General features: G+C 52.2%; 3 protein-coding genes and 1 non-coding gene across 4 annotated transcripts; 3 read left to right on the plus strand and 1 right to left on the minus strand.

The window, feature by feature from the left end:
- The first annotated feature begins 432 nt into the window (after positions 1–432).
- On the plus strand, positions 433–3,783 carry RHO2 (Rho GTPase). The gene is made up of 4 exons (XM_062888607.1): positions 433–1,757; positions 1,864–1,975; positions 2,143–2,334; positions 2,620–3,783. Exons 1-4 carry the CDS (start codon positions 1,711–1,713, stop codon positions 2,908–2,910), a joined length of 642 nt encoding a protein of 213 aa, XP_062744501.1. The 5' UTR covers positions 433–1,710; the 3' UTR covers positions 2,911–3,783.
- Positions 3,784–4,035: 252 nt separating this feature from the next.
- QC762_303120 (uncharacterized protein) lies at positions 4,036–4,644 on the minus strand (the record flags this gene model as incomplete). The annotated part of the gene is made up of 1 exon (XM_062888608.1): positions 4,036–4,644. The coding sequence occupies one exon, from the start codon at positions 4,642–4,644 to the stop codon at positions 4,036–4,038; it is 609 nt and encodes a 202-aa protein (XP_062744502.1).
- Positions 4,645–7,420: 2,776 nt separating this feature from the next.
- On the plus strand, positions 7,421–7,563 carry QC762_0050950. The gene has a single exon. It is a non-coding gene; the product is annotated as a tRNA-Ala (tRNA).
- A 1,191-nt stretch (positions 7,564–8,754) lies between these two features.
- On the plus strand, positions 8,755–13,377 carry ADE6 (phosphoribosylformylglycinamidine synthase). Its single transcript, XM_062888609.1, has 2 exons — positions 8,755–10,660; positions 10,717–13,377. The coding sequence occupies exons 1-2, from the start codon at positions 8,935–8,937 to the stop codon at positions 13,056–13,058; spliced, it is 4,068 nt and encodes a 1,355-aa protein (XP_062744503.1). The 5' UTR covers positions 8,755–8,934; the 3' UTR covers positions 13,059–13,377.
- The last annotated feature ends 4,704 nt before the right edge of the window (positions 13,378–18,081 follow it).

The raw sequence follows: 18,081 nt of genomic DNA on the forward strand, positions 1-18,081 counted from the left end.
CTGGCACTCCCGTGACCTAGTGCCATCAACCATCAACTAGACCTGTTCCCATTGGAGACTTGGGGCATATGAAATGTTGGGAGATCTCCCATCCCATCTGCCACAACATGATACGCTAGCTCGAATCTGTACCTATGTTCCTTTGCTGGTAAATACGATGAACCAAGAAATTCGTGAACTCCAAGACGAGATGAACATCCATGACATGGATGCGATACGCCAACAATAATAGCTGGAGGTCTCCAGCTTATTACCTTATTTGGTACCTCTGAAAGGGCGCTCAGGGGCTAGGCTGTGAGCAATGCCGTCATCGCCACGTTAGGGCAGGTTGCTATAAGTGAGTGGGGGGAGTCGCGTGTATTGTGATAACCTCTAGTCATTCCTACGGCCGAGCATCATCATCATGCCCATCACTTGATAACACTTACTCCGTTCATACTCTCCACCCATCCCAGCTTCCTGTTGACCAGCAATGCTTCGAAACAAAAATAGGCGCTCGATTCGAGAGCAAATGTCGACCCTTAAACGAATTCCATGTGGCTTTCTCCCGGGCCAGCGGTACCGGTGGAAGCTAGATCTCTTGGCCTTCAAATGCAAGCGATGCCGCATCCGCACCGACTGCGATTGTTCACGACCACAAATCTTTGCTGACCTACCCCTTTCGAGTGCCAACCGACCTGTTTCAAACACACCCTTGGCGGCTTCCTCTGCTCCACAGCTTCTTAGCACAAGAACCATATCATGGTGTAACAGACACCGAAGAGCTAATCTGTCTTGGCGCCGTGACCATGATACATTGTCTTCTCTCCATAATCACAACCTCGTTTACATAGGTAGTCAAGAATAGCTGATCCGGTCCAATGGAGCACTCCAGCTCCATCAGCCGCACCGTTCAAGGTGCCATGATTCGCGTGGGAGGCCGTATCGGGTGCGTATTGAGCATTGATGTCGTCGGGTACGAAGTTGTGAAAGGTGCACAGCCTCAGGGTCGCCCGCCTGCCCCCCCAGAGTTCAGCGCCGGTCGCCAACGGCTCAGTAGCCTATCAAAGCCATGGTGTGAGCATCCCGCGGCCGTTACGGCCCACTCGTCACTCGCGTCTCCCACGCACGGAGGAAGTTTGCTTTGGCCGAGTTGGGCTGTTGTGTGTGGTCTGTTTGGGTGTGCTGAGGTGTCTAGTCAGCCACCTAGTCTGAACAGATGTTTGATCCAGGTAGACTAGGTTTTGTTGCTCGGTGCGTTCGGATGATGGTTTGCCAGTGACGACAGGAGTGACAGTTAAAATCGAACGGTGCTGTCGGGCCTGCTGGGCCCAGCAACTGGGGGAAAGTGGGGCATGGCACATCGTATCGCGCCCCAGGGCCGGCCGGGACGAGACGCTGCCAGTGGGAAGCTCCAGAGGCTAAACAGGGGGTCTGTTGGCGTGTTGGCGTTATGTAATCAGGCCTCAAGCCGCTATCAACCCATTGTTTCCCCTCGAAATTTCCTGGGCCACCGCTTACTGCTGGCCATGCATCCATACTGTGCCGGCTTCCTTTGAAAGGCGAGCGGTCAGCCAGAGCAGTGTGCTTCTCTTATTTCTCTCCAGTTTTCGTCCATCCGCGACCAATTCAACCCCCTTCCCGAACCCATTGCGCACAACGAACGAGGCCCCAGAGCGAGACGACGCTCCTCCGATTCCCCCTTCTTCCTATCCCACACATCTGCCAACCATGGCCGCCATGCAAGAATCCGGACAGCACCAGACTGCCATCCGAAGGTACGTCCTGATCCACTCCATCCACCTTTTGCGATTCTGCCGGAGCTAGCACCGCGATCCCCTCAACCTCCCAATTGAGACCTTGCTGACTCGACCCGTTGTTCAGGAAGCTCGTTATCATCGGAGACGGTGCTTGCGGTAAAACCAGTTTGCTGAGCGTATTCACCCTCGGCTTCTTCCCCACAGTAAGCCCTCCTGGACTGATCCGCGCTTCGTCGGTGTGTTGTTGATGCTAACGTGGGTAAACACAGCACTATGTAAGTCCTAGTCGCCGAATTACCAATTCTACGAATCACCTACAAACTCCATGCCAATGTTTCCCGTCGATGTGGTCCTCCGGCCTTGCCTACTTCAACGACGCTAACCCACGTTACCACCCCCATAGATTCCAACCGTTTTCGAAAACTACGTGACCGACTGCAAAGTAGACGGCAAGAACGTACAACTCGCCCTCTGGGATACCGCCGGCCAGGAAGACTACGAGCGGTTACGGCCGCTAGCATACTCCAAAGCACACGTCATCCTGATAGGCTTTTCCATCGACACGCCAGATTCACTCGATAATGTTAAACACAAGGTGGGTTCCGCCGATTCCCCCCCCCCTCCCCATGCTTCTTCTCGCATGGGCCCCCTCCCTCTTTCGGCCAACCCCCATGCTGCAAGAGTCCGGGCTGCATCTAACGTCACCGTCATGGTGTTACGCTTGTACCACGCCGCAATCTCTTCTCCTCCCCATATTTGTCAATTGGCGTGGAAGAAGTCGGGATCTGCTGGGTGTTGTGCCTTGGTTTGGGAGGGAGCAAGCGAGCGCAAAGGAGAAAGGAGGAAGCATTTTTGCTGACCGAGATAATGTGTAATACAGTGGGTGACAGAAGCACAAGAGAGGTGTCCCGAGGTGCCGATCATCCTGGTAGGACTGAAGAAGGATCTCCGCGACGACCCAGTCGCCATTGAAGAGATGCGGAAGAAATCGCAGAGATTTATCACGCCGACCGAGGGCGAGCATGCCGCGAAAGAAATCGGCGCGCGCAAGTACCTCGAGTGCTCGAGTTTGACGGGCGAGGGCGTCGATGATGTGTTTGAGGCGGCCACGAGAGCGTCGCTGCTCATGTTTGAGAAGAGCGAGGGGGGCGGCTGCTGTGTCATTTTATGAGCAACCAACACATCCGAAATGTCGTGCTTCTCACGGGACAAGACCGATTCACGCCAGGAGGAGGACGGGATGGCATAGGTTTCTTTTGCAAGCCCCAGGTCGCGTTGGAAGTCGCATGAAGTAATCAGGCAGTTCAGGTCTGAGCAGCTTCGCTTCATGTTCATCATCGCCATCACTCCACCAACACACCACACTACACCACATACCACACCAGACGACATCACTGCCACCGCTTGGCCGGAACGAATAACATTCTTACTCAATCACCCCTCACAAACCGCCCTAAATCCGGCACAACAGTCCATACACACACGACATTTGACGTGTTGAAACGACGGGAGGGGGGGGGAATCAAAAAGGCCAGCGAGTTTCTGTATTAATAACGGTTTTATAGAAGTTACTTTCGGTTTTGCTTTCTCTCTCTCTGGTTGTATCTTTCTCACTACTCTCAGTCGGAGGCTTTTTTCTCTCTCTCAAGTATCGATCCAGGGAATGGGGGAACAAGCGGGGAGGTGTTTTGTTTTCATTGTCTGTATTTTGTCATGTTTTTTTATTAGTGTTCATCAAAGGGAAATGGGAGGGGCAGGTAGTGAAATTGGGTTTGGGCTGGGTTCTCTTTTCTCTTTTTCTGTTGTTTTGTTGCATGGAAAGCGAAACTGGGAATTTAATTATTTTGAACTGTGTTTTTGAGGTTTTTCTATCTTGAACTGCTGATGTCTTTGTTTCCTACCATATCTCCATTTCTTCTCTATGAGCAGGGTAATATGGGAACATGTAAAAAGCGTGGTGTTGTACGTGCGGCAGGGGGCGGTTGTGATTTATCGAATATTTTCTGTATTCAAGTCGAAAAAAAAAAACAGATTGTGGACTCATCATGTCATGACCAAGTGAGATTTGTGAATGTGGTTGAGCTTGTTTATTTGCTGCTCTGAGCGCGGTTTCCAAGTTTTTTTTAAAAAAAAAAAACGCCGAAAGCGTTTTCTTTTGTAGTGATGATACATGATATTTATACAACTTCTCTTTCCACACATCTCAAAATATATCAGGGTATATACACCCACTCACTCACTCACCCTCCCAATTCCCATCTCTCAACATCTTCCAAATCTAGGCCGAATCTACTACTCAATCCCTCTTCCACTCATGATCCCACGGCACCCTCGCCGGCGTCTCCGTCTGCGCCCTAGCATACTCAATCGGCACCCCCTTGAGCCCGTAAACGCCCTTCTTCTCCATCGCCATCCTAAACAGATACCCTTCCTCCCTCGTCCCTGGCCCGCTCGTCAGCCTCAGCTCCTCGCAGGCGCGGTTCATGGACTGGTACTGCCTCATCCAGTTCCTCTCGCGGGCCTCGCGCTGCTGGCGGCGAAAGAGGAGCCAGGCGCGGTGGATGGTCCAGTGGCGGAGGTAGCGGTTGCGGGCCATGCGGAGGGGGGCGGGGATGCGTTGAGGGGAGAGGATGGCGAAGTGGCGGAGGAGGTTGATCATGCGGGGGTCGCGGACTACTTCTCCTTTCTTCTTGGAGCGGCGGGTTGGTTGGTTTTTGTTGGCTGAGGAGGAGCCCTTGCCTGGTTTGGAGCCGGGGCCGAGTTTGGCGATGGAGGATTTGGAGAGGGCGAGGCTTGGGGGGGTGGTGGTTAGGGGGCGGCACTGTTGGGTGGAGAGGGGGGGTGGGCGGGTGAAGAGGCGGGTTGTGAGGGCCCTGAGGGAGGGGAGGAAGGTCTTGGTTGACATGGTGATTGTTGTTAAAAGGGGATGAATTTGCGGGTCGAGTTTTCGGGTTTGGAGGGGGGGATCGTTTCGCAAGGACGGATTTCTTGGGGCGGCCGTTGGTGGGGATGGCGACGCCTTTGCGGTTCGGGGGAGGGGGTGAGGTTTTTGGAATATATCTCGAAAGGAATTGCTCGGAACTAGGTTGCAGTAGGCTTGTTCGATCGTGGGGGCGGTCGGTAGGTTCCTGATCTGCCGGTCTCGCAGTGGGGAGATCGCGAGTCTTGAGAGGTGCTAGTTTGGGTCGCTTTCCAGGAGGGTTGTCGTCGGAGGGGTCGGTGGTATCGAGTGGCCTCTTTTTCTTGGTGCTGTCCCCGGTGGAAAGTTTCCTTATCTTCGTGGACCCGACAAAGACTGGTGTTTATCGCGGACGAGGGGACTTGATTGACCACTGCGGGGGCTCCGAGTCGCAAGGTGTTCGTGGTGCTCGCGGTAAAAATGATGAAAAGTTGAGTGCTCCTGTGGGTCCCCGCACAACAGCTGCCTCTCGAGCGGTGATTGGCTGCTGGATTGCCGGCCGCCTAGAAATCTGGTTTGGCAGGCACCCTGCCCACAAATAATTGCGACACCAAATACAAACCGTTTTTTCACACACGCCTTTCTCTCCCAAAAAAGTATTTAAAAGCCTAAAAAAAAAGGGCTATAAGTATATAGTACCTCAAGCCTACTCCTGTTTAAAACTTTGGAAGTTTTTAACTAAACTACAGTTGAGATATGGCTGGTGAGAATTGGTGGTTCCTGTGTAAGTGACCGCGATTTGGGTGGTTTGGTGTCTGGATTAATTTGTGGGCAGGGTGGCAGGGACCCATTCCCGTTCCTTATCATTATCACTTATACCCTCTTCACTTCCACTTCCGCTCACAGTGATTCAGTCAAGGGTGATGTTTTCTGGCCTGCGATACAACAACACATGCGTGCTGACTGATGAGACGCTGTTTAAATCATAGATAGTCCCTCTCTCTTCATCCTCTCTGTGTGATACTTAAGCAGAATGTCGAAATTGGTACCAGATGCATCTTCGAGTAAAGGGATAAACGAATTCCGCTCAATTTGATACGAGTGAAAGCCCCAAATATTGTTCTTTCGCAGCTTATAAACCAACCAGGAAGCCGCGGCATACGTATCCGTCGCTGTTAAGGTCCGGCAAACTGCTATAAGCTGGGCAGGACGAACCTTTGGCGTGATCATAGTCGTCTCGTCCCAAAAGCCGACAATCTAAGTTTCCACAGCTCAGGCAGATATTGTCGACTTGGCTGATTTGATTCTGTCTCAGCCTCAATCCGGTCCGCTCAAGTTCGAATAGAAGCGATTGTTACTGGACAGCCGGATTAAAAGCCAATAGAGAGATAACCATCTCGAAAATTGCCGGCAGGACTGCGTACATGAACCGCCGAAAGTAATGTCTGGAAAATTGCTGGATTTGGCTTTCGTGCCTCAAGCACCTCTTGAGAGTGTACCTGATCTTGGGGTTCTTTGCTACCCGGAAGACGTGGTCGCCGGGCTGGTGTCCCGTGAGCCGGATGTCTTCTCGAAAGGTAGCAGCGACTTTTGCCCTTCGAATTCGAACTCCTTGGATGTGAACGGAGAAATGTGAGATCTCATCGCCCACACGCGCAAGACCCTCTTCCAGAAGAACATTGCTGGCGCTGACGTATTTAGCTCATTCTCGCGAGCTACCTCGCGCGACTACACTGTAAACTGGTGAGCCTGAACCAGACTGGCCCAGCGTGCGGAGGCGTCTGTTCGCTGCAGAGACATCGCGGTGGCTGTTGTTGCTGTTATTAATGGTATTGATTCTGTTACTGCTGTTGGTGCTGTTGTCGGGGATCCTGTTATTATAGGTGATCGTGGTTGGTGCTGGTCGTAGGGCTGTCACTTGCTGGTTTGTACTGTGTCTCTTATCATACAGGATTGAATTTAAAAGTCAAAGGCCTTGAGGAACATACCGTCTTTCTTTAAAAAATAAAAAATAAAAAAAAGGCTGAAACTAGAAAATGAGAGTATACGATGGACTTTAAGCTAAATATTGCTTTTGAGAACTTCAATGCTAGTAAGCTCTGGAACATAAGTATTAAGTTTGCAATACAATGCTAGAGTTGCTTTCAGAGCCTGAGGTAAAATGACCCCACAGCCAGTCCCGGTGACCAGTTTTTGGTCCGTTTCGGTTTTGTCATGGATTCACGACGACAACGTGGGTAAAATACTTCACCAAAGCCGATTTTCAGCGCCTTCTGTTAAACTGTGCTAGCAAGGACATCGAGGATGAAAATGCCCGGTTGCGTTGGCTGTGATGTTTGAATTGATGTAGACCATGAGGAACGCATCTTTTCTTTCCTTGAAGTGACCGGCTCCATCCGAACACTTCAAAACCAACTAGATACCACTAAATGAGAAAAAGAAGAAGTTATCTTCTAGAGTAACTATACTATAAAGCCAAATGTTCGGTGCCTCTAGGCTATCGAGCAGTGTCAAACTTTTCATGACATCAAGGGATATTGTCAAGACGACTCGACCACTTCGTCTGTGGGAGTATAGATGTGGGAAATGGGCTTGCTAGAACTCCTGTGAACAGCTTGATCTGCTGATAGCTAACCCTTTGTAGGTAATCAGTGCTAGGTGGAAGCCAGGCCGGCAACACCCAGACGAACCTGCCTGCCCCATTGTTGCCTCCGTAACTAGGGGAGACGCGAAACCAAGCTTATAAGATTGTGTTTGATTCCACATAACAACAAAACAGACAGGGCGTATGGTCTAGTGGTACGACGTCTCATTTGCAAATAATTGTTCGTTGCTCTGAAACTGTTCCAATTCTGTAATAGTTACATGGCTTGAATGATACACGGCTCCTTGAGAAGGTCCCGGGTTCAAACCCCGGTACGTCCAATCCCTTTTGCATCTTTCTGCCTTTTTGGTTTCTTCACCAGTGGTAATGTCTGTGATTGATTTTACACAACCCCACAGTGTGTTATAACATAATAGATGGCATTCCAATGATATATCTAGGTAGGTGCCTAAGCATCCACCGTTCTCACCATGACCATAGCTACCCTAATGAATCATCTTGACTAGGCATTGAAATAAAATTCAGCCACCAGCAGGATTCATCCTAGTGTGTTAAGCAAGAACTGAATTCATCAAAGTAGACCTTTCACAGTCAAGTGATTTTCGAGCTCGCGGTTATGAGATACCTGCTGGAAAGTATTCAAGTAGGTAGCCTTGGGAACTTCTTTCTGAAGCAAACCTCCCGTAGCGTCGTAGTTGGTTTACCTTGCCATTTCTTCCGCTAGTTTACCAACAACAGCTGCGGATCAATACAACTCCATGAGTGACGGTCTTCTCACTTTGATAGAAAATTATGTCTCGTTATACTAACCGCTGTCAATTTGATTGAGGCGCCATCAAATACCTGTATGTGGATAACCAGAGGAATATGGCACAACACTAAATACCTACTTAACACCGTCTTGAAATGATCGCTGCTTTAGGAGGACGGGTCTCCAATAGGAGCCTAGAAGAAGCCTACCAAATGTGTAGTGAATAGGATGTAAGTTGTTCAGTAAGACATTTGTCGGTCCTATGTTTTTAGGAGATCCGTACGTGTCCAAAGGTTGCCATCCAATCCCGCAAAACCCCGGGCATTTTACCGAACTGAATGGATTTGATAGAGTAATTGACAAGGAACCCCCACGCAGACTGAGCGATCTCGCGAGCCAGGACTGCATGATGGACAGTTGACAGTCAGGGTCTGGGATAAATCCTTGACGAGGTTGACACTGACACATGCGTCCCTGAGCGAGTTCCGGTTGAATGTGAGGATACGGCAGTTATCCAGGTATCTTCCTCAGGTATATAGGTGGTTCAGGGTAATGAGGAGAAGAAGGAAATATCAAAGGTTTACTCGGGATATGAGAGAATTAAAGCCGTGAATATGCTCGTCTTGAACATGAAGCGTCGTTTCGCTCTTGCGCTGCCCCTCTATGCGATAAGAGAAGTGCACTGGTTGGATAAGAGAACCAGCCAATTGTGTGGGGAAGCGCAAAAATAAAGTGGGGTTTGCTCTCTGCCCCGCCATCATAAAAACTCGAAAGTGCCACCACCACCCCGCCTCCAGACTCGCAGCTCGCTCGATGACTCTGTATCCATTCCAGTGAGCTTTGGCTCTCTGCAGTCGTCCATCCCCTATATTTGAGCTGACCTCCCCCCCCCCCCGTTGTCATTGCTCCCTCTTCTGTGTCATCGCAATCACCGCAAACGATGGCGCACCTCACCCTCGCAGGTGACTCCTGCTTCACGGCCTCCGAGGCCCAGAAGCTCAAAGATCAGATCAACAAGATAGCGCCCATCAAGGTGTCCAAGCTCGCCGGCTCCTGGATCTACTACGCCCACATCAACGGTGACGCCAATGCCGCGAAGCAAACCCTCTCCCAGTTTCTCCCGCTCTCCGGCTCATCCACTCCTCCTCTCACTCACATCGGTTACGGCCGCCAATGGTTCGTGACACCGCGATATCTCTCGCCATGGAGCTCCAAGGCCACCATGATTGCCCATGTTTGCGGCTTCGAAAACCAGATTCAGCGGATAGAGCGTGGACGCATCATCACCATCGAGTTTGATCAGCCTTATAACGACAAGACTGTTCCATTCAAGGATATTCTGCATGATCGCATGACCGAGCACCTCACGACAGAAGAGCCGGATCTCAACACCATGTTTGCCGAAAGCGAGCCCGCTCCTTTGGAGGTCGTTGACATATTTGCCGAAGGCCGGGACCCGGTCCAGGTGCTCAATGAGTACAACAAGGCTCGCGGCCTGGCCCTGGATCAGTCTGAGGTGGAGTACTTGGTGGAGCAGTTCACCAAGCTGGGCCGCCCTCCCCATGATATCGAGCTCTTCATGTTTGCTCAGGTCAACTCGGAGCACTGCCGTCACAAGCAGTTCAACGCCAACTGGACTATCGATGGCATCACCAAGGAGCACAGCTTGTTTGGCATGATCAGGAATACCCACAAGGCCACCCCTGATTTCACCGTTTCGGCTTACAGCGACAATGCGGCTGTCATTCAGGGTGAAAACGCCAACCTGTGGGCCCCTGACTACTCTACTGGCTCCTGGAAGTTGAACAAGGAGCTTATTCACGTTCTCGCCAAGGTTGAGACACACAACCACCCGACCGCCATTGCCCCTTTCCCCGGAGCTGCCACTGGCTCTGGTGGTGAGATTCGCGATGAGGGTGCCGTTGGTAGGGGCTCCATGCCCAAGGCTGGTCTCTGCGGTTTCTGGGTCTCTGATTTGCATATCCCCGAGCACAAGGCGCCCTGGGAAATCGATGTCGGTCGCCCTGCTCACTACGCCAGCAGTCTTGACATCATGTTGGAGGCCCCCATTGGAAGTGCCCGGTTCAACAACGAATTCGGCCGCCCATGCTTGACCGGTACTTTCAGAACTCTCCTTACTGCCGATGATACCAAGGCCGAGGGCGAGTTCCGTGGCTACCACAAGCCTATCATGATTGCTGGTGGCGTCGGTACTGTGAGAGAGAAGCACGCCCTCAAGGATCCCAAGGATGTTCAGGAGGGCGCTCATGTTATCGTCCTCGGTGGACCTGCCATGTTGATTGGTCTGGGTGGTGGTGCTGCGTCCAGTAACGCTTCCGGAGAGGGTAACGCCGACCTTGATTTTGACAGTGTGCAGCGTGGCAACCCTGAAATGGAACGCCGTGCGCAGATGGTCATCAACACTTGCGTCGCTCTCGGAGACCACAATCCCATTGCCATGATTCACGACGTTGGTGCTGGTGGTCTTTCGAATGCTCTACCTGAGCTCGTCAAGGATGCTGGCTTTGGTGGAAGATTCGAGCTTCGCCAGGTCGAGTGCGTCGATCGCGGCATGAGCCCTCTCCAGATTTGGTGCAACGAAGCCCAGGAGCGCTATGTCATCCTGGTGAACAGCGATGGCATGGAGCGCTTCACTGCTATCTGCAGTAAGTTTGATTTATTTTTCAGAGTCGCATTGTGCTCTTGACTGACTGGGCAATAGGACGTGAACGCTGCGGTTTCTCTGATGTCGGAACTGTCTTGTCCAAGGAAGAGGACGGTGTCTCTAGACTTGTTCTCAGCGACAAGGAGTCGAAGAAGTACCCCCGCCCTATTGATGTCCCTATGGACGTTCTTTTCCCCAAGGGCCGCAAGCTCGAGCGCATTGTCAGCTCCAAGAAGCCTACCTGGCCCGTTTTCGAACCCGTCGCCAGCCTCAAGGCTGCTCTTGGTGATGCTGCCAGCGACGCCGATCTTTTCAAGCAAGCTGTCCAGAGGGTATTCTGGCTGCCTTCCGTTGGCTCCAAGTCATTCCTCATCACCATCGCCGATCGCACCGTCGGTGGTCTTACCATTCGCGACCAAATGGTTGGCCCATGGCAGACGCCAGTTGCTGACGTCGCCGTCACGGCTACTTCGTTCAGCTTGAACGGTATGAAGACTGGTGAGGCGATGGCCATGGGTGAGAAGCCAACACTGGCTTTGATCTCTCCTGCTGCCTCCGCCAGAATGGCTGTTGCCGAGAGTTTGTTGAACCTCGGTGCTGCCGATATCAAGGGTGGCTCCTACAGAGGCGATCTCAAGCGTGTGAAGCTTTCCGCCAACTGGATGGCCGCTGTCAACCACCCCGGCGAGGGTGCTGCTCTCTACGAGGCTGTCGAGGCCATCGGTATGGAGCTCTGCCCTAAGCTCGGCGTCAGCATTCCTGTTGGCAAGGACTCCACCTCGATGAAGGCCAGCTGGAAGGACGGGGAGACTAAGAAGAGTGTTACCGCTCCCGTGTCGGTCGTCATTTCTGCCTTTACCCTGGTTGAGGATGTTCGCCGTACCTGGACTCCCCAGCTTTGCCGTGTTGAGGATGTCGGCGAGACTGTGCTCCTCTATGTCGACTTGGCCCAAGGCCACAAGGCTCTTGGCGGCTCTGCTCTTGCCCAGGCTTTTGGTGCCATCGGCCACGAAGCCCCAGATGTCCGTGATGTGGATCTCCTCAAGGATTACTTTGACGCCCTTGCCCAGCTTCACGAGAGTGGCATCGTTCTTGCCTACCACGATGTCTCTGATGGTGGCCTTGTCACCACCATCGCTGAGATGATGTTCGCTGGTCGCTGCGGCGTTGATGTCATGATGGATGGTGTTGCCAAGTCTGGCAGCCTTGCTGACATGACCGAGGCTCTGTTCCACGAAGAGTTGGGTGCCGTCTTTCAGGTTCGCGCTTCAGACGAGACCAACTTTAAGAGATGCTTCGCCACTTGTGGCCCTCCTGTGGGGCTCATCAAGAAGATTGGTGTTGTCCAGGACTCGTCTAAGCAGAACCTCAACATCCGTTACGGGGAGGGGGCTCCCTTCGCCAGCCTTGACAGAGCCGAGATGCAGCAATGGTGGTCCAAGGTCTCTTACGAGATGCAGAAGCTCAGAGACGACCCCTCTTGCGCCGAGTCTGAGTATGCCACCATTGCTGACTCTGCCGACCCCGGTCTTTCTTACAACCTGACCTTCTCGCCTGCCGAGAACATTGTTCCTCTGACCGCCTCGATTACTGGCTTCTTCGGCAAGAGCCCTCGCGTTGCCATCCTTCGCGAGCAAGGTGTCAACGGCTACGCCGAAATGGCTTTCGCTTTCCGCGCTGCTGGCTTCGACGCTGTCGATATCCACATGACCGACATCATCAACGGCCGCTCCCTGGCCGACTTTGTCGGTCTCGCTGCCTGCGGTGGCTTCTCCTTTGGTGACGTTCTCGGCGCCGGCCAGGGTTGGGCCAAGTCCATCCTCCTCCACGAAAAGTCCCGCAAGGAGCTCGCCGAGTTCTTCCAGCGCAAGGATACCTTCGCTCTCGGAGTCTGCAACGGTTGCCAGATGCTTTCCCGCTTAAAGGAGCTCATCCCCGGCGCCGAGGACTTCCCCGCCTTTGTCCAGAACAACTCCACCCAGTTCGAGGCCCGCTACAGCATGGTCAAGATCGAGGACAACCCGTCCAACCCCTCTGTCTTCTTCAACGGCATGAACGGCTCCTCCCTGCCCATCGTTGTTTCTCACGGCGAGGGCCGCGCCGAGTTCCAGAGCCAGCAGCAGTTCCAGAGCTTGACTGAGTCGGGTGGCATTCCCATCAGATACGTCGACAATAGACTCGAGGTCACCGAGACATACCCCTACAACCCCAACGGCAGCCCTGGCGGTATCGCCGGTGTTGCTAGCAGGGATGGAAGGGTGTTGGCTATGATGCCTCACCCCGAGAGAACCATCATGGCGGATGTGACGAGCTACGCGCCCAGGGAGGATGTTGAGCAGTGGGGCGAGTTTGGTCCTTGGTTGAGGATGTTTAGGAGTGCTAGACGCTGGGTGGGGTAGATAGCCTTACCTGAGGCCGGCTTGATTGAAATGAAATAAACGAACAAAAATAGACATTGAGGTGTTTTGCTGGCGGAGGCGTTTAAGGGGATATATGGTGTAGGGGGTTTGTGTCATAAAAAGAAAATGGGAGGCATACATTTGTTGGGTGGGTGGGTTTGATTTTGTTTTCTTTTTATATGAGGAGGGAAGTAAAAGGGTATTGGAATGAATGTAACTAGATGAAAATCAAAGAGATGGAATAGGGCTGGCTAGATCTCGTGTAAATAGGCACTAAATGGTTATCACGGTGTGAGATGCATTACTGTTTCTTTTTTGATCGGGTCTACCTTATGTGAGTAATTGAATCTTGAACTCTGTCACCTGTTGTTGGACATTAGATACCCGAGGTTGTCATGAATCCATCTTGAGGGCCTGCTCAATCAAGAGGGCTTTCTTAGTGAGGTAGGTATCTGAGTAATTCATCAGTTAGCTACTTGAAGCGTTTTGCCATAACGTACATTATAAGCGAGCGACCAATATAAGCGAGCGACCACTTTTTCACAACCTTTATACCATTATCCTCAATTATTACACAACAATACTAGGAAGCAACCTAATCACATCCGAAATAGCTGAATCAGACAATTCTGCAGCCTCCTAGCAAGTACGTGCATTATGGCCAGGCTTGCCGCACACACCACAGCACCGAACCTTCGTATGAGCCCCCCGTGCACTACTACCATCCGGCCGTGTTTCTTGCACTCCCTCTCCACCCACGGCCTTCTTGTCCAGTAGATCGTGTGCATTCTGCACAGTAAGTGATCCTCCGAGCCGCACACGTGTTTTTTTTTGGCTCTCCGGCGCTTACTTAATGCCTCGTTGGCCTTGCGGAGTGAAGTGTTCTCTGCACGTAGGAGAGCCACCTGGTGCATCACAGCCATTGACTCCCTGGATCACCGTTGCCCATTCGCGGTTGCCAGGCTGGGCCAGTTTTACCTTGCTAAGGCCGTCCGAGGTCGTAACCACCATGCCCGTGAAGATAATGCCCATCATAAACCCAGTCTCGTCGAAGTTGTAGATATCGTCATCTACAATACCGTACTTGGCCTTAGTGTTCCGTACGAGCACAAACCACTCGGCAATGACCTTTGGATCCTCGCACTTGGCTCTCTGGTAATCGTATCTACGCGTAAAACGCGTACGGAGCTGTGGCTGGCGTTTGACGAAGTTGTGTGCCCAGAGCCTGCCAACAGGGGGCGCGTTACGTACGCGTAGCAGTTGGTTGGCCATATCTTCCACACCACGCAATCTTGGTGGAAAAGCTCGCGCACATAGCTCAATAACGTATTGAATAATGGCATCCTCTTCTGATTAAGTGAGCTTTTCCGAATTGGGTGTTGTATCGCGTCGTGCAGGCCGGCCGGCGCGTCGGTGTCTGAACGTGCTGCGATCGACGTTATACATCTTAGCTGCAGCTGATACACTTAGATTTTTATCATTTTGAAGAGCTTCAAGGGCTAAGATTATATGGGCTTCTTCTGAAGCAGATGGCATTTTAGATTGTTGAGAAAATTAGGTTTGAGGGTGAGGTTACGCGCCGCGTGAAAAAAGTGGTCGCTCGCTTATAATGTACGTTATTGGTTCAAAGCCGCAATAATACCTAGGTAATTTACCTGATTGAAAGCCGCATTTTATCATTCCCTCAAAAGATATATATGACGGCATCGTTATGGCTGAGCAGCGACCAGCGACTTGAATTGAATATATATTCAGTATTTCAGCTCGGAAAATCCTCCTCTTCTCAACTCGTCTGTTGTTCATCTCTCAATGTAAATCCTCGAAAATCATTTGAAATCGTAAAGTCTATCTGCCTCGCTCGATGTGACAAGGGGAGTATCTCGGCTTGGAACAGGTAGTTCAACTCAGTATAATAATCTGTTATGGCCTCAAGGTCCTTGCCCCTTGCCATTTGGGTAGGAAAGGCAAGGCCTACTTATAGTCCTCCGGATCCCCAGGACCGTTCTGAGCTCCCTGGTCCTCGAACCTGTCTTATCTGTCTGCCTTGGCCGGGCACCTCCTTCGGCGTCCTGGCCACTGATTCCACCAGTAATAGGTACATATGATTCCTGTCCTGCAGTCTTCTTGCAGCTCGTATGGGTCCTCAGTCCCTCCTGCCCAACCAACCCGTATCGGCACCCTGGTTCTGCCTTCGTGGTGGTCGCCGTGATGCCTCCGCTGAGCCCCGGTGGGCTCAGTTGGTTGCCGGCCCCAGATATTCTGATCCTGGGCATATCGTTGGGCTATTGTTGGTTGGAGTGTGTACTGTCTAGGGCACTGAGTCGTGGGCCCGTGTGACACAATCTCCCCCCTTCTAGGCGCGCCCTCGAGCCGCTTGTTGCCAGTCACTTCTTCACTTTGTCAGTTGGTTGCTCGGGGGTCTCTGGGCTTACCTGGGTTCTGCTGGTGGAACTGCAAGACGGCTGCTTTGGCTCCGTTAGAGTGGAAGTGCTCCCATGGTTCCCATGTCCAATCCTTCCTGGCTGGCCAACCATGCCACTTGGTCAGATACTTCACACTTCCTTGGGCAGAGATCGAATCCATAACTTTCTCGATCTCGTAGTCTTCAGGCTCGATAGGGGCTGCCTCCCGCAGGACCCGGCGAACGTCAGGTTCTCCCCTGATTGCCGGCGCGGTAGGGTTCTATGAGCGAGACGTGGAATGAGTTATGAATTCGCCAGCCCTCAGGAAGCGTGAGTCGGACGGCGGTGGGTGATATAACCTTCTGGATCTTGAATGGTCCGAGCATCTTCTTGTCCAACTTCTTCGCCGGCCGCTTGGTCTTGATGTTCCGGGCGTTCAGCATGACCAGGTCGTCTTTGGCGTAGGTGGGTGCCTTAGAACGTTTCTTGTCGGCCCAGTGTTTTATTCGGACACGGCTCTTCTCCAGCTGGTCCTTTGCTTGCTTGTGGATTTGTATCATCCAATGAGCGTACAACTGACTGCCAGGATTGGAGGTCGTACCGAGTGAGGGGTTGTGCGCGGCGGGGTGGTAGCCGTAGTTAGCAAAGAAGGGTGTCATTCCAGACGAGGAAGAGACGGTGTTGTTGTAGGCGAACTCGGCAATTGGCAGGAGGTCCTCCCAGTTGCTCATTTCATAATTGACGAAGGCGCGAAGGTAGACCTCTAGGGTCTGATTGAGTCGCTCGGTCTGTCCGTCGGTCTGTGGGTGGAAGGCGGTGCTCATGCGTGTTCGTACACCGACGAGTTTGAGGAAGTCTTTCCAGAGGTGAGCCGTGAATCTAGAGTCTCGGTCAGAAATAATGTCTAGGGGTACTCCGTGCAGCTTCCAGTAGGAGCGCGCGAAAATCTTAATCAGGTCCTCGGTCTTTTCCTTTCCACCTTTAGTGGGACGAAGTGTGCCATCTTGGTGAAGGGGTCGACCATGACCCAGATCGAGTCACATCCATTTGACAGAGGTAGGTCAGTGATGAAGTCCATGGCGACAGTCTGCCACGGCTTGTAGTGAAGCTCTATTGGTTGAAGCAGCCCATGAGCGGAGTGTCGGGGTGGCTTGTTGATTGGCATTCAAGGCACCCGCGGACATACTCTCGGACTGTTTCTTCCAGGTTAGGCCACCAAAAGTTGCGTGTAATCAGTTCCATCGTCTTGTCTGAACCCATGTGTCCTGCCACCTTGGTGTCGTGTTCTGAGATGAGGACATCCCGGATGAGCGTCTTGGGCACCCATAACCGGTCTTTGCGGTAAAGCAGTCCATCCTTGATGGCCACGTTCTTGCCGGGCGTTGATAATTGCGCACGGTACTCTGGATCCTGGCGTCCTTCCTTCACGACCTTGTCCTTAAATTCCTTAGTCCAGCGAGGGACTTCGGTCCTCAGGCTGGCGATGCGGGCTGAAGAGAGGAGGACGCAGGCTGAATGTTGGTCGAACATGGTGCCTTCGGAGTTGGAAAAATGCTTTTTCTGCAAGACTGACGTAATCGGCTGGTCTTCACTCCCCCCCCTTCTCAGGTCGGTGTTGGGACAATCGAGAGAGGATATCTGCCTTCTCGTTGAGCCGACCCGGGCGGTAGTTGATGATAAACCAGTAGCTCGAGAACTGTTGGGCCCACCTTGCCTGTCTTCGGTTGAGCACTTTGGCCGTAGTGAAGTAGGCGAGGTTCTGATGATCCGAGTAGATCTCTATTCGGTGCTTAGCTCCTCCAGGTATTGTCTCCATCGGTCCAAACAATCCACAATTGCCAAAAGTTCCTTGTCATGAATTTCGTAGTTCATTTCGGCTGGCATGAGCTTGCGTGAATGGAAGGCGATGGGGTGGAGTTTGCCATCGGCACCTTTCTGGGAAAGCACTCCTCCGAGTGCGAAGTCTGATGAATCCGTTTCCACGTAGGCCACCTTGTCGGGGTCGAAGTGTCCTAAGATGGGGGCGGTTGTGAACAGGTACTTCAGGGTAAGGAAGGCCTTGTTCATTTGCTCAGTCCAGGTCCAGGCCCTTTTTTCTACCTTTGCCATGTCCGTCAAGGGTTTGACGATTGCGGAGAACCCCTTGATGAACCGGCGATAGAAATTGGCGAAACCCACGAACTGCTGCATCTCTCTAAGGTTCTTGGGGGCTTCCCATTTCTTGATGCAGTCGACTTTGTCCTGTGCCATTGCGATGCCATTGGCACCAATGATGTAGCCTAGGAATTCCACTTCATGGACCCCCCAATGACATTTCTGGGGGGGCTACAGCGAGCTTGTTCTCGGTGAGGCGGCGGAGGACTTCTTTCACAAGACGGTCGTGCTCTTCTTCAGTGTCCGCGTATATGAGGAGGTCATCAAGGTACACCAGCAAGCCGACGTCGATCAGGTCCCTGAATATGTGGTTCATCATGGACTGAAAGGTGGCGGGTGCATTGATGAGTCCAAACGGCATGACAGTCCATTCGAAGAGTCCGTATTTGCATCTGAATGCGGTCTTCCACTCGTCCCCTTCCTTGATCCGAACGAGCCAGAATCCTGACTTTAGATCGATTTTGGTA

The sequence above is a fragment of the Podospora pseudocomata genome, chromosome 3 (genome assembly GCF_035222375.1).
Source record: "Podospora pseudocomata strain CBS 415.72m chromosome 3, whole genome shotgun sequence".
Lineage (NCBI taxonomy): Eukaryota > Fungi > Ascomycota > Sordariomycetes > Sordariales > Podosporaceae > Podospora > Podospora pseudocomata.

What these genes read in the sequence shown, in the direction of transcription:
- ADE6 (XM_062888609.1), top strand. Translation starts at nt 8,935, where the DNA reads ATGGCGCACCTCACCCTCGCAGGTGACTCCTGCTTCACGGCCTCCGAG. An exon ending in GCGCTTCACTGCTATCTGCA is followed by an intron (nt 10,661 to 10,716) that starts GTAAGTTTGATT and finishes ACTGGGCAATAG; the next exon opens with GACGTGAACGCTGCGGTTTC.
- RHO2 (XM_062888607.1), top strand. Translation starts at nt 1,711, where the DNA reads ATGGCCGCCATGCAAGAATCCGGACAGCACCAGACTGCCATCCGAAG. An exon ending in CACCAGACTGCCATCCGAAG is followed by an intron (nt 1,758 to 1,863) that starts GTACGTCCTGAT and finishes CCCGTTGTTCAG; the next exon opens with GAAGCTCGTTATCATCGGAG. An exon ending in TCGATAATGTTAAACACAAG is followed by an intron (nt 2,335 to 2,619) that starts GTGGGTTCCGCC and finishes TGTGTAATACAG; the next exon opens with TGGGTGACAGAAGCACAAGA.